This window comes from Pipistrellus kuhlii, unplaced genomic scaffold (assembly GCF_014108245.1).
Source record: "Pipistrellus kuhlii isolate mPipKuh1 unplaced genomic scaffold, mPipKuh1.p scaffold_m20_p_2, whole genome shotgun sequence".
In the NCBI taxonomy this organism is placed as follows: Eukaryota; Metazoa; Chordata; class Mammalia; order Chiroptera; family Vespertilionidae; genus Pipistrellus; species Pipistrellus kuhlii.
The window spans coordinates 47845404-47861429 of NW_023425515.1; the positions used below are offsets into that span (position 1 = coordinate 47845404).

General features: G+C 41.3%; 1 protein-coding gene across 13 annotated transcripts in view; it reads right to left on the reverse strand.

The window, feature by feature from the left end:
• The window catches only part of RUBCN (rubicon autophagy regulator), a 68916-nt gene that overhangs the window by 49493 nt on the left and 3397 nt on the right, over positions 1-16026 (reverse strand). For 2 of the 13 annotated variants that reach the window (XM_036447035.2, XM_036447034.2), the window contains exon 1: positions 10625-10902. The exons of the other annotated variants lie outside the window; for them this stretch is intronic. In XM_036447035.2, coding sequence (XP_036302928.1) covers positions 10625-10707 — 83 coding nt within the window. In that variant the 5' untranslated portion in view covers positions 10708-10902. Of the gene's footprint in view, positions 1-10624; positions 10903-16026 lie in introns of those variants that run through there. 13 annotated transcript variants of the gene reach the window in all.

A 16026-nucleotide genomic window follows, 5' to 3' on the forward strand; every position in this document is an offset into this window, starting at 1 on the left:
ATCCATAAATGAGTGAGGTCATGTGGTGTTACTCTTTCATTGACTGGCTTATTTCACTCAGCATGATGTTCTCCAATTCCAACCAGGTTGCTGGAAATGATGAGAATTCCTTCTTTTTTATGGCAGCATAGTATTCCATTGTGTAGATGTACCATGGTTTTTGGATCCAATCATCTGCTGCCGGGCGCCTAGGCTGTTTCCAAATTCTGGCTATTATAAATTGTGCTGCTATGAACATAGGGGTGCATATATCCTTTCTGATTGGTATTTCTAGTTTCTTGGGATATATTCCTAGGAGTGAAATTACTGGGTCAAACGGGAGTTCCATTTTCAGTTTTTTGAGGAAACTCCACACTGTTCTCTACAGTGGTTGCACCAGTCTGCATTCCCACCAGCAGTGCATGAGGGTTCCTTTCTCTCCGCAACCTCGCCAACACTTGTCCTTTGTTGATTTGTTGATGTTGGCCATTCTGACAGGTGTGAGATGGTACCACATTGTTGTTTTGATTTGCATCTCTTGGCTGCACCAATTTATAATCCCATCAATGGTGCCCAAGAATCCCCTTTTCTCCACATCCTCACAAACACTTGTTATCTCTTGTCTTTTTTATGCTAGCTCTTCTAACAGGTGTGAGGTGACATCTCATTGTGTGTTTTTAAAATATTTTTATTGATTTGAAAGAGAGACAGAGACAGAGACAGAGACAGAGAGAGAGAAAGAGACAGAAACATCAATTGGCTACCTTCCATAAGCACCCTCCTGGGGATCAAGCCTGCAACCCAGCCAAGTGCCCTGACTGGGCATCAAATTGGTGCCCTCTCAGTGCATGGTATGACACTCATCCAACTAAGCCACCCCAGCCAGGGCTCATTATGGTTTTGATATGCATTTCCCTGGTGACCTGTGATGTGGAAAACTTTTCATATACTTATTGGCAATTTCCCTGTTCTTCTTCTATACCAATTCTGAGAGAGATCTCAGGATAACTAAGACATATACAGGACCGAGGTGGTCATAAAAATGTCATTTGTTGTTGTACTGTGAGAAACTGCCATTACAGAGGCCAAGACTGCCAACTTTCACTTGACTCTCCATCTCCTATGCTTCCTCAGAGCTAATCTGACCAGTTCTGACTGATAGTTTTTACATACCAACAGGTTACAATCAAGTCTTGCAGGCCAGCCCAGCCAGTCTGGTTCCTCAAGTTACTATACATATGTGTGTTCTGTTTCATTCTATATTGATCTTACAAGCTTAACTGCCAAAGGACATCATGATAAACCCTGAAAGCAGGCACCAAGTACCTTATCATCCGAGGGCTTTGGTTCCAAACTGATGCAAAAAGCACTGAAATCCTAGAAACCTTGAGCATTCAGATCTACTGACAACTTCTCTGGACAAAACCAAAGAATGTTTTTTCCCCACAATGAAGTGTCCCTGAGATCCAAAGCTATAAAAGAATATTCCTCTTGCTATAAGATACATCAAAACATCTATATTTGGTGCATGCTCATGTAGAAGAAAAATAAACCTAAAATTTTTTATTTATTTATATAGCTAGTCTGTTTAGTGTTTTTACCTTTTCAGGGTCCTTTCATCTAATTATAGAGTTATCATTTTCAGAGTTGAAATACTAAATTCAATCGAAGCCCATACACAGTAGTTGGATTAATCCTTTCATTCCTGAATTTAACATGCAAATAAGCAGATCACCAAGAGAAATCAAATACCCCTCCTTGTTAACCAAAGTATTTCCTAAATTAAACCCATTTGGTAATTCTTTGGATGGTCTCACCCTGTATTCACAGGTAACCTTTATCTGGGCACAGGTCGGGACTTTGAAGTTATTAGCTTCAAAGCATCTGTTGCAGAGCCACTTCTGCAAATATACAGAGTGTTCTCCTTTATTCATCATAAATTAAAAGCAGTCTTTCCAAGCTGCTCACCTGTGCCAAGGAAGAACCGGGCCTAAATGGCAAGGGCAAGCATAATCCATCTCTACCTGAATCATTTTCATTAACAAACAGGAAAGCCAATCTCAGAATAAAAGTCCTATCTGTTTTCTTTTGGGAGGATTTTGACTACATTCCTCCTTTAAAGAGGAACAGGAATCGCTTAAGCAACTCAAATGAGGATATTCAAGGAAAAGCAGTTTTCCTAAATGCCAACTCAGTCTGATGGGTGCCAAATCACAGTCAGCAGTGACACTGAAGGTAGAACAAAAAAGTTATAAGCAAATGTCAATTTTTTGAAGTGTTACACTAAGTAAGTAAAATAAATAGTAAATAAGTAAATGTGATGCAATTTTAAAGGGAGCCTCAATCCAAGAAATACATATCGGCCTATCTTCAATCCCCAATGCTCTTTTTCATGGTAAAAGGAAATAGCTTCAACTTATTGGCATAGTCCCTCTACAATTCTAGTTGGGGGCGTGCCATGTATGTGAAATGAATGGTGTTATCTACCTGAGGTCAGAGCTGAAAATCAGGTTGGCTCAAATCAGGTAATGATTTGATCCCTGGAATGAGAGGACAGCTATGTGGCATCATCTGATGGAAAATCACGAAACCATTAAAATTTGTGATTAGGGCCCTAACTGGTTCGGCTCAGTGGATAGAGAGTTGGTCTGCGGACTGAAGGGTCCCAGTTTCAATTCCAGTCAAGGGCGTGTACCTTGGTTGCAGGCACATCCCCAGTGGGGGGTGTGCAGGAGGCAGCTGATCGATGTTTCTCTCTCATCGATGTTTCTAACTCTCTATCTCTCTCTCTTCCTCTCTGTGAAAAATCAATAAAATATATATATTTTTGTAAATTTGTGATTGGGAAGTTTCCAAGCTAATAATAGTAGATTAAAGTATAAAAAGCAGAATATAAAATTATTCTGCTATTTGTAATCTCAACATAAAAATAAAAAAATATATATATGTTAATAGGGCTTACTTTTGATTATATGAGGGAAAATAGAGAAAAGTTGTTTAGGCCTTCCTTGAAGCTATCAGTTAATGAAAGAATAATAATCTGAACAAAGTTAGTAAACAAGAAGCTGAAAAGTATCAAGGGCATCTTGTGTGGAAAGATTGTGGTGAGGCAAGCACCTGAAACTTTTAATGCCAGAAAGCACTTCCTGGAAAGACGTAATGGGTTCCTTCTTACAGTACAGAAAAACATAATTAGGTAAAATAATTATTGGTAACACTGAAGTGGCAATTTTCTTCTTATCTGGCTCCATATGTTCTGTTTTTAATTATATACTATTCAATATTTACCTTGTAGAATATATAGTTAAGTATCTATGATGTTTTAAAAATAAACAGTATGCTTATAGGAAAAAACACACACACTTGAGTCTATTATAACTCTCCACTCTAGTGCACCAAGGAGAACCTCATCACTGGCCAGTTCCATCCCTTTAATGGCTGACAGCAGAATCTCCATGTCCAGGAGAGAATAAGCGGTACTTATAGGCATGCTTAGAAGCTTCGTACCTATTCAAAAAAGGCCTCACCAATCACACTAAATTTGAATGATATCAAATTTATTGAATTTCAACAACGAGCAGGTTTAACAAAAGTAAAATCCCTTATGTAGAAATGTTAGAAACCTAACCACCAATGGTGTACCAACTCCTTACCCAATCTAAATACCAACTTTCCTGCTAAGTATTCTGAATTGGAATACAGTCTCTCTCTCTCTCTTCTCTCTCTCTCTCTCCAAGTGAGCCCAATTCAGAGGAACAAAAAGCATATAAGCATGCTGTAGTTGTTTCCTGAAAAATTCAGATTTACATCTATGGCAGCATTGTTTAATCACATTTTCTGTGATGCTGGGAAGTTCTATATCTGTGTTGTGCAATACGGCAGGCACTAGCCACTGTGACCATTAAGCACTTAAAATCTGGTGTGACTAAAGAACTGAAATTTAGGTTGGTGAAACTTAACGAAGATTACAAAACAAAACAAAATCCATTTAGTGGAAGAGTAATAAAGCAGCTATAAAAAGCAGAAACAGCTGTGAGGAGAGTAGATACTAAAAAAAGTCAGCTGTGGGTCCCTGCTGTCAGCTAATACATCTCCCCTTTTGTCCCAAAAATAACTTCAGGAGAATGTTTCCGTGGGCTCTTTTTTTTAATTAATAACTAGTGACCTGGTACACGAAATTCATGCACAATAAAGGGGGATTAATTAGAGAAAATAATTTAATATTGCTATTTGCCCTTTCTCTATAATAGAAGTGTCAGAGATGAAAGAAAATTAGTAAAATGTATATGAAAACTTTACTCCTGTCAGAGTCTGGGGCACACCATGGGACCCAGAGTCAAGTCCTCGCCCACCCACATGCACCTCAAAATCACGTAAGACCCAGACCCAGCCATGCCCTGCCCCCACCACCCCCGCCCACTGGGATAGATCCAGACTTGGCCAGTCCCAACCCTGTCAAGCCCTGCCAGGCAGGGCCCAGCGCCAGGACAGGGGGTGTGGCCTGAGGTCCTCTGTCAAGCCCTGTCAGGTGGGGACACAACCTGAGGTCCCCTGTCAAGCCCCCTGGGTGGGGGGCATGGCCTGAGGCCCCCATCAAGCCCCACCCAGTGGGGGAGCACAGCCTCAGGTCCCCCATCAAACCCCGCCAGGCAGGGGGCATGGCCTCAGGTCCCCTGGCCTGGCACTGGGGTTGGAGGTGTGGCCTGAGGTCCCTCAGCCTGATACCAGGGTGGGGGACTTGGCCTGAGGTCCCCTGTCAAGCCTCAGAGGGGTGGGGGAGGATGTAGCCTCAGATCCCTGCTGATTGCTCGTTAAGGCTCCTTATGGGAACTTGGCCTCAGCTGTGGGCACAGCCATCTTTGTGATGGAATGATGGTCAATTAGCATATTCCCTGTTTATTAGATAGGATTAGACATAGGGGTGTCGAACTCAATCAGAGAAGGGGCCAAAATCTAAAATCCAGCCTAAATCGCGGGCCGAATGGTTTACTGAACAGTCATAAACTGTCGTGATGGAAACGCAGCGGAGTGCAGTGATGACAGCGCGGTGCAGGCCACATTGCAAGGCCTGGCGGGACGGATTTGGCCCGCGGGCCTTGTGTTTGACACATACTATGGATTGCTAGTAGTATGGATTGCTCAAAAGTCATGTAATCATCCGACTTTGCTGCCAGTGCTGTATAAACTGTCAACTCCTAGCATGGTCAATGAATAGGGACAAAAGAGGCCCTTTCTTTCTTTCAATGGCAACAGTACACTGGCACCCCTTGAACAAGTATTACTGAACATCAATGTCAGACGCTATATTAGGCTTACTATGGTGGTTAAAGAGGAGTCCCCTTCTCACGGCATTCAGAATGCAATGGGGAAAATGGGCACGTACATCAAGTGCTATGAAGTGAGAAATGCTATAATAAGAGAGATGAAAAAGGACAGGTAAGGGATGCCTTCCAAAGGAATATTATTTAAAGGATGACTAAGAGATCTCCAGGCACAGAAGAAGCTATTACAGGGAATGTAGAGGAGCAACAATGAGAATGGTGACATAGAATAAATTACATGGCTTTATAATTGGGAGCTTCATAGGGACTAAAGTCCAGATTAAATATTAGGGAAAGAGTTTTGACTGTATTTTTATTTTTAATAAGAAACCATGGCTTTATAATTGGGAGCTTCATAGGGACTAAAGTCCAGATTGAATATTAGGGAAAGAGTTTTGACTGTATTTTTATTTTTAATAAGAAACCATTGAACATATTATTTTTGTAACTTTGCTTCTGAAAAATTAAGTTAGAGGGCATGTATGGAGGGGGGCAATGGTAAGATATGTACACAGATAATAATTTAATTTTAAAAAATGGAAGAATAAGAAAAAAATTAAGTTGGTAGCAGTGTGGAAGCTATCTGGAATTGGGGGAGTGAGTTCAGATTGGGAGATTAGGTTAAAAGGCGGTTGAGATAATCCATAATGACAAATAAGGGTCTTCAGTGAATATTTTATTTATATCTGCCCAGAATGCATGTCCCTTTCTTTTGGTAACAGGTCCCTGATTTCCACAGGGAAATCACACCTCTGCCACTCAGCCTGGTCCATGGAGTTCTAAGGAAGTATCACACGGCCTTGCACCCAGGGTTGGGCACATAGTTTAGTCCTGACTCAGCTGCATGTCCCATACCCTGAAACAGGAACATAAGTCATGTCTATCTAAAAAGAGTCAGTCCAGAATTTTTGCTTTTGCCATACCTCCTGAGACTACATTCTTCATTTATTTATTTTCGTTGGGATTGCTAAAGTTCAATTTGCTAAGGGTTGCCCTGTAGAAAAGTCTGCCTGAGAAGGAAGCCGACATACCAGAATAAAGGCCACATAGAGAGGGACAAATTTTTGTTTAAGCACACACCTACATTTGGCCATTCCTGAAGCATTACTACTCTCTGTTTTGTTTTGGTTTGTTTTTGTTTTGTTTTTTTCCACTAATATAAGCCAATATATTTGAAAACAGAGAAAAAAATAAAGCTTCAAGATAAAAATCGGGAAGAGAATTTAGAGGACTTGGTGACTGCTTGGATATGGAAAATGAAGAGGGAAGAATCAAATTTCACTCTGAGGCTTCTGGCTTGGTGACTGCGTGGAAAATTCTATTAACTAAGACAGAGAACAGAAGAGGAAAAGGTTCTGGGCAACTGAATGAGTTCAGTTTGCAGACACTATCTAGTTCACTGCACCAGGAAAACTGCACAGGTAGCTGGGTTCCAAACTCAGAAATAGACTGTTTAGGCCATGGCAGTCTGGCCTAACAAAGCAATGCTTAGAAGAACCATTCCTTTAACTGTTTAGTACTTTCACCGGAAAATCTCCAAAAAATAAAACACCCCAAAACTGGCATTTAGGAAACCCTAGGGAAAATGAAACATCATCTCTAAGCACTATAGCCTTCTGTTGGAGTGATAACTAGCTAAGGGGAAAACAACAGCGGGCATAGCTGCACTCCAGGGATGAAGTTAAAAGCTAGGCCCACACCCGTCCTCAGTCTGCCCAACTGAGACAGAGGAGCCAGGGAAGGAGGAAAAGCAGGCTAAACCATTGCACCAAGAGAATGCGCATGCACACATACACACACACACACACCTTGCTTCAAGGAAACTGGGGGGGGGACAGAAGTAGTCATTTTTTTTTATAGTATTAGTTCTTTTTTTATTATTTATTTTTATTGATTTCAGAGAGGAAGGAAGAGGGAGAGAGATAGAAACATCCACAATGGGAGAGAATCATGGATTCACTGCCTCCTGCACGTCTCCCCACTGGGGATGGAGCCCACAACCTGGGCATGTGCCCTTGACCGGAATTGAACCTGGGACCTTTCAGTTCCCAAGCCCGACGCTCTATCCACTGAGCCAAACTGGATAGGGCAGAAGTAGTTATTTTTTTGCACTTAGTATATACCAGCCACTCTGTGAGGAACTTTATGCAATTATCTTATAGAATTCTCACACCTTACCAGTTAAAAAGGCATCGTTCTTCCTACTCAGACAGGATGAACCAAGTTAAGCAGTAGAACAAGGATTCAAATGCAGGCAATAAAAGGATGCTATCTGTCCATAAGCTTATACACATTTTACTAAAACAGCTGCTTTCAGAAAATATATTGAAAAGTTGTATTTAAAAAAAAATAATGCCATCTCATCAAGATTTTTTATGAATTAGGTGTTTTATTGGCCATAGACTGGTTTGGTTTGCACTCAGCCACAATGCCTCAGTTCTCAGGATCAAGGCATGCATTTATCAGTTGTCTCTCTAGAGTAGGGGTGTCGAACTCAATCAGAGAAGGGGCCAAAATCTAAAATCCAGCCTAAATCGCGGGCCGAATGGTTTACTGAACAGTCATAAACTGTCATTGTGATGGAAACGCAGCGGAGTGCAGTGATGACAGCGCGGTGCGGGCCACATTGCAAGGCCTGGCGGGACGGATTTGGCCCGCGGGCCTTGTGTTTGACACATGTGCTCTAGAGCTAAGGAGGCCATCAATGCCACGAAGCTTCACTAAAAACACATTCTGAGTAAACAACCACCAACAGAGAATAGGCTATAGCAACAATATAAGTGGCATTATGGGAATAATCCCACTGCTGAAATTAATTCTTGACCAGAGTGCCTTGGTTGAGAGTCAAGCATGGATGAACAAATACAACAAAGACTCACAGACATAGAGAACAAACTGAGGACTGCCAGATGGAAGGGGTTGGGGAGACTGGGTGAAAAGGTGAAGGGATTAAGAAATACAAATTGGTAGTTACAGAATGTCATGGGGATTTAAGTACAGCATAGGGAACATAGTCAATAACACTGTAATAACTACGTATGATGTCTGGTGGGTATTAGAATTATTAGAGGGATCACCTTGTCTGACCACTATGCTGTACACCTGAAACTAAAATAATAGACTGTCACCTGTAATTGAAAGATAAATAGTCAAGCATGGAAAGAGTAAAAGGAAAACATACCTGCAAAGGAGCTATCCTATTGGCTGAATGTCAGGCAGAGAATGCTATAAAGTTCATTATCTTAAACATTTCTTTCTCACTATACATTAGCAAAGTGAGAGGCAGCATAGCTTAGGAATCAAAAGTGCAGGCTCGGGAGCCAGATTGCCTGGGTTTTAATTCCAGTTCCATCAAGGATTTACTATATGACCTTGGCAAGTTATTTATCCAAAGTCTCAGTTTTCTTATCTGTTAAATAGTGATAATAGAGTATCTTATCCACTTGTTGTGAGGATTAAATAAGTTTACCTGTAAGACTCCTATGCAGTCCTGGCATGTGGTAAATAAGTGTTTCTTAAGTATATTAAGTAAATAACTAACCCAGCTATGGGGAGAAAACTTGAACTTGAATTTTATTTTCTCCTAGCACATAAACTGGAAGAAGAAAATAAAAATAACCTTAAGACTTACTTAGAATTTATATGGGGTCTCTTACATGAAGCATTTCACAGACATCTGGAGGAAGAATAGATAGCCAAATATATACAAGCAGAAACTGAAACGTGGAAAAGGGAAGCAAGATGGTCGGTTTCACTAACACATCATTCATAGATCTCAGGCAAGAAACCCAGTGTCCTGACCGTCCAGGTTTTGTACAGCAGACGACAGGCTAACTGCACTTAAACAACCAGTTCTTCACCCAGACGTATCTTATTAATTGTCCCTTACTGACATTTTCTCAGAGGTAACTATTCTACCTCCCATCTTTACACCCCAGCTGCCCGACACCATAACTGTATCTGAATATTTTTAAAAGTCAAACAAGACTCCCTTAGGCCACAGTCTTGTTCTATCCTGCCATCATTGCTAATTGTTAAAAGGTTAAGATCAGAGTTATTAACAAAGCAAACCCTAAATATGGGATGCACCTCTACGTAAGTCACCATTTAAAGTAGTTTTTGCCCTGGCCAGTGTGGCTCAGTTGGTTGGAGCATTGTCATGCACTGAAAGGTTGAGGGTTTGATTTCCTGGTCAGGCACATACCCAAGTTGCAGGTTTGGTCCCTGGTTGAGACGCATAGGAGAGGCAACCAATCTATGTTTCTCTCTCACATTGATGTGTGTGTATGCACGCGCATGTGTGTGTTTCTCTTTCCCCCTTCCTCTCTCTAAAAATCAATAAATATGTCCTCAGGCTGAAACCGGTTTGGCTCAGTGGATAGAGCGTCGGCCTGCAGACTCAAGGGGGCATGTACCTTGGTTGCCGGCACATCCCCAGTAGGAGGTGTGCAAGAGGCAGCTGATCGATGATTCTCTCTCATCGATGTTTCTAACTCTCTATCCCTCTCCCTTCTTTTCTGTAAAAAAAATCAATTAAAAATATATTTAATAAATATGTCCTCAGGCGAGATTTAAAAACAATCATAAATAAAATCGTTTAAAAAATCTTAAACTCCTTAATTTCTAGAAACTATGAACTTGATGACAATCGTCCACATAAATAAATGTGAAATTGCTTAGTTGCAGCTGTGAGGAAGAAGTGAAGGGTTTGGAAATGAGAAGGAAATGACAGGGATCCAGCACTGACAGGGGGCAGGCACACCATTTCCAAATCTCCTTAGCAAGACCCCACCAACACCACTGCCGTTACAATGGCCGGCTTTCATCCACAGGCTCGCCTTCCTCCTCACACTCATCGATCTGCCTAAGCTTCTTCCTAGGGCACTTATAAGTGCCTAACCTTTGCTCCCAGACATGCTCACAACGTCAACCTTCGCAATATGGGCCCCGACTTGCTTGCTGTCATCGCGCTTCAGGCAGGCCACCAACCTTGCGTCCTCTCCCCATCCCTAGGCTCTGGACCATAAAACCTTGCTACGGAGCCCCTCAGATCCACCTCTTCTGCAGCCACCACTTCTCCCCCTGCCCTCCACACCTCCTATCCTCCTTCCCTCGCCCTCAGAAAGCCGGGTCACTCCTCCGTCCTACCCACGCCCTGCCCGTCCCTGCTCTCAGAACGTCTTCCCAAACAAGCCGCCCACGGCAGTCACCCTCCTGTCCATCGCACCGGGCCACGTCTCCCCACGCCGAGCCCCCCCAAGCCTCCCGGTGGTGAAGCTCGTGGATTCGCCCCCCGACTGACTCCCCGGCCCTTCCCCAGCCACCTGCTCTCCTCCGGCGGCCGGCGCTCCTCGCAGTCGCCAAGCTCCACTCCCGCACGCTCCGGCCCCATCCGGGGCTGCGACATCGCCTCCTTTCCGAAGAGAGGCGTCCCTGCCGCTTCGCCCCTCAGGGCTCCCGGAGCCCCGCCGGGAACAGAGAAGGGACCCAGGGCGGATAGGCTCGCAGGGATGCACTACACCCGGATGATGACCGCAGCTGCAGTGAATGCTGCCTCAGCTGTGGTTTCTATCCCTGCCACCCCCACTTCCTGCTCCAAAAACCACAATTCCCAGAAAGCACTGCGAAGTCCCCGCCGCTCCCAGCACGCACCGTTCTATCCAATCGGAAGCTGCGCTGGGCTGCGGACCCGGCCAGCGTGCTTGTGAGCGTGCGCCAGGCTGGAACGCCCACCAACGCCAGTCTCCGGAGTCTCTAAGGTTGTGAACCCCACACACTGTTGTCACCTTTCTCCAGGGGAACCCGACTCGGAGGTCTAGAGAATCAGTTATTTAAATAGCAAATTTTTAAAAGCTCATTACATTTACCTATTTGACATAAACTTGGTTTTAAGAAATAGTCTTCATGCCCTAGCTAGCGGCTTGGCTCAGTGGATAGAGTCAGCCAGAGAATTGAAGGATCCTGGGTTCGATTTTGGTCAAGGGCACATGTTTGGTTGCAAGCTTGTTCCCCGGGGGCATGCAGGAGGCAGCCGGTCAGTGGTTTTTTTCTCTCATCATTGATGTTTCTGTCTCTCTCCCTCTTCCTTCCTCTCTGAAATCAATATATATATATATGAAATAGTATTCTTGAATATATCAACAAATATCAATTATAGTCCTGAATATGTTTTTATTATATTCACTGAAATTGTTCTTAGCAGCATTTTGGAAAATATTCAAATTTTAAAAGCTAAGGGATGCCTCTCACTGGTCAAGTCAAAAACAATTTGAGCATCAAAACGAGTTCATGAGCCGAAACCGGTTTGGCTCAGTGGTAGAGCGTCGGTCTGCGGACTGAAAGGTCCCAGGTTCGATTCCGATCAAGGGCATGTACATTAGTTGCGGGCACATCCCCAGTAGGGGGAGTGCAAGAGGCAGCTGGTCGATGTTTCTCTCTCATCGACGTTTCTAGCTCTATCTCTCCCGTTCTCTCTGTAAAAAATTAATAAAATATATATTAAAACAAAACAAAAAAAAAAACCGAGTTCATTCATGAATGTATATAAAGCTCCATATTTCTCAAGCATATGTACAACTCCTACACTCTTCACCCCTTTGCTTTTCAGAAGATAATTTTTGAATGCAAATGAGTATGTATTTTGCTGCTAAGAATAATTTTAGTGAATATAATAAAACATACAAGTCTATAATTGATATTTGCTGATATAGTCAAGACTATTTCTTTTTTTAAATATAGTTTTATTGATTTCAGAAAGGAAGGGAGAGGGAGAGAGAGACAGAAACATCAATGATGAGAGAGAACCACTATGGAAATTTAGATGTATTATAAATAAGTGTGCAAATGTATAAATATATAGAAAAAAGAAGAAAGAAATGAGGGAAGGGAAATGTTTTTTTGTTTTGTTTTGTTTGAAATCTTTTTTTTTACAATTGAATGTCAGTTATGAAAGTAGAGGAATGATCGAGTTAGACAAGCATTATTTTTTTAGTCACGATAGTAATAATTGATTCAGGCAAGAATTATCAATAGTTGCTAAAGCCATTATTGAAATCTGCTATTTACATAGTATCTACTATATTTCTACAGATTACTTATAAATGGGAAAAAGGGGTACCTTTACAATGGAGAAATCTGGTGAACATCACCTTAACCAAGTGATTAAAATTAAGACCACCAAGAAGACAAAAAGACACCTTCTGGTGTTAAATACTGACAAGGACACCACATTACTTATCCTGAAAAATCTAATCACAGGGTGGCAATAAGACAAAGCCAAATTGAAGGACAATCTATGCAATAACTGCCTTCAATATTCAAAAATGTAAATTCCATAAAGACAGAAAGGCAGACAAACTTTTTCAGATTAAATGAGACAAAAGAGGCTGGACAAAGAAATACAACATGTGAACCTGGATTGGATCCTATATTGGAAGAAAATATTGCTATAAAAGATAATTTATTTATTAGGGTAATTGGCAAAATTTTAATATGAACTATATACATTAGAGAATAGAATTCCATCACTGTTAAATTTCCTAAGTTTCATCATTTTAGCGTGATTATGTAAACGGATATCCTTAGAGATATATTCTATAAAGTCATGATGTCTGCAACTCAGATTATCCAACAACAAATAGTATTAATTATAGCTACCTAGCTATATATAGAGAAAGCAAATGTGGCAAAACCAATAATAGGTGAATCTTAGTGAAGGATATATGAGCTCTGGACTACTGTTACCACTTCTCTCTAGACTTGAAAATGTTTTTTAAAAATAGGCATGTATCTGCTCTGGCCAGGTGGCTCAGTTGGCTGGAGTGTCATCCAATACACCAAATGGTTGTGGGTTTGAACCCCAGTCAGAGCATATATGGGAGGCAACCGGTGTGTCTGTCTGTCTGTCTGTCTCTCTCTCTCTCTTCCTCTCTCTTTCTCAAAAGCAATAAAAACATATCCTATCCTTTGGTGAGAAATTTTTTAAGGCAAGCACCTTAATATGGTTTGTTTTCTTATGACTGCATATTAATCAATAAAGCCAAAATGTTAGTGTTTCAAATTTCTTAGTTTATAATGATTAATTTTGAGTATATTTTAAGTAAAATTTTTCCAATTTAGCATCTTTAGAAATTTTTAGCCTGGCCAGGTGGAGCATTGTCCCATATAGCTAAAAGGTTCAATTCCCAGTCAGGGCACATACCTAGGTTGCGGGTTCAATTCCCGGTTGGGGTGCACACAAGAGGCAGCCAATAGATCTCTCTCTCTCTCTCTCTCTCTCTCTCTCTCTCTCTCTCTCTCTCTCTTTCTCTTTCCCTCCCTCCCTCTCTTCCCCCACTTCCTCCCTTCCCTTCTTCCCTCTCTCCCTTTCTCTTTCTAAAATCAATTTCAAAAAAAAATTGAAAAGCTTTTGAAGAATTTTTCCAAGTTTTAATTGACTGGTTTCTATTTTGTCTTTACAGCAACATCTCTACCCCCTTGACGCAGTTAGTACTGGATTCATTTATTCAACTATATAGTAAAGTTCCTCGCCAGTCATAATCAATACATACAACTCCAGAATCCAGAAAGTCAATGTGAAATTTTTAAAACCTTATTTCTGGACTGTTCAGATCCTCGACACACTTGAAGCTGTTCAGCGTGTCTCTGTCCCAGCCTCTGGCTGGATGAAAACGGGCCAAGAGAAGTGACCCTCTACTGAGAGGAAGGGAGAGATGAGAATTAGTCCATCTTCATCCCAGAGCAGGGAGGCCGCGGGGCAGAGAGAGAAGGATAAATACCTAATGGCCCCCTGACCCTGGCTCTCCAGACCTTCCTAGGTACCAACCTATTTAGCACAAATTGAGAATATATTTTTATAAGGAACAGATTTATGCATATAGGCGGAAATTGTGATGTATGCAAATTTGGTTAGCTTCAGAAAATTCCACAATTGGTCCTTCAGTGAATTGCTCCAGGACCCTCGGTAGAAGGACTCCTACCCTGCCCAGAGAAGATAAAGCCGAATAAGGAGCGAACGAGAGGTCCAACCCCTGATTCCTGGGGGGGAAAAAAATCCCCTTCAAGTTCCCCTGTCTCCCCAGAGCAGTTTCCCTGGTCAGAGAAAAACTGACGACGGTCACGCACTTGGAGACCAGCAATGCCTCCAGCGATGCCTGCACCGGTCTGTCACGTTCTCTGTTGTGTCGCAGTATTGTCAGCACAGTGTCTCACTCATACCAGGAAATCGAGCTCCATCTGAGTAAGTGAATGAAAGAATCCTTAGGTTAAAAGGAAGAGTAGAACAGCCAGAAAAACGTAGAACAAAGAAAGGGCAACACAAATGAGGAAGAGGAAGTTCTAGCAAACTGGCAAAGAAAAAAACTACTGCATCTGAAAACAATGATAAAAGGGGTAGAAATGAGAAGAATTGAGCAGAAAAGAAAAACTGTAATGTACACACAAGTAGCTCAAGGGCATTAAGTATAATAATAATAGTTATACCTAACTATAATACATATTATACCTACATATAATGCAATTATACCCAAGTCCCTTATTATAGCAGTATAGTAAAAATTATAACATATACATTCTAAAAATCATATTTTTATTATTATTTATTTATATATTTCTTAATCCTCACCAAGGATATTTTCTCTTTTTTTTTTCTTTTCTTTTTTGAAAGAAACCCAGGGTCCCGGCCTACAACCGAGGTACATGCCCTTGACAAGAATCAAACTCAGGACCCTTAGGTTTCAGGCCAAAGCTCTATCCACTCAGCCAAACTGGCTAGGACTAAAAATCCTCTTCTGAAACACAAAGGAGTTGATACAAAAATCAGACAAAGACATTACAAGAGGAAGAAATTACACACCAAGATCACTCATAAAAAAAGAAACAATATCCTTGACAAAATGCTAGCAAATCAAATCCAACAATATATAAAAAGGATAACATACCACGACTAAGTAGTTTTATCATAGAAATGCAAGGTGATTCAAATTGTAAAAATCAGTCAATGTAATCCACCATATTTATAAACTTAAAGAGAAAACCCATTTGGTCATCTCAATAGATGCAGAAAGAGCATTAGATAAAATTCAACGTTCACTCATGATTACAATTGTCAGCAAACCAGGAGTAGAAATGAACTTCAATCTGTTAAAGAACATCTACAAAAACATCTAACATTATACTTATTGGTGAAAGACTGAATGCTTTTGCTCTGGGATTGGGAATGAGACAAATAAAATTTTAGCTAATAAAAATATAAGACTCCCGGTTAAATAATGTCCACTTTCATCATTCCTGTTAAACATGGTTCTAGAATCCCCAGTCAGTGCAATAATGCAAGAAAAAGAATACAAGCATAGAGATTGAAACAACTATGCTGAGTGAAATAATCCAGATAAAAAAGAGTATAGGCCTTGGCCAGGTGACCCATTTGGTTAGAGCAGCTCCTCATGTGGTGGTGACCCCCAACCATAAATTATTTTCGTTGCTACTTCATAACTGTAATTTCGCTACTGTTAATGAATCGTAATGTAAATATCTGTGTTTTCCAATGGTCTTAGGCTCTACACTGTAGAGCTCTAACTGTTAGAGTGTCCTTCTGATATGCCAAGGTTGCAGGTTCAATCTCCAGTCAGGGCACATACAAGAAGCAACCAATGATTGCATAAAGAGAAATAACAAATCTCGCTCGCTCTCTCTCTCTCTCTCTCTCTCTCTCTCTCTTTCCAAATAT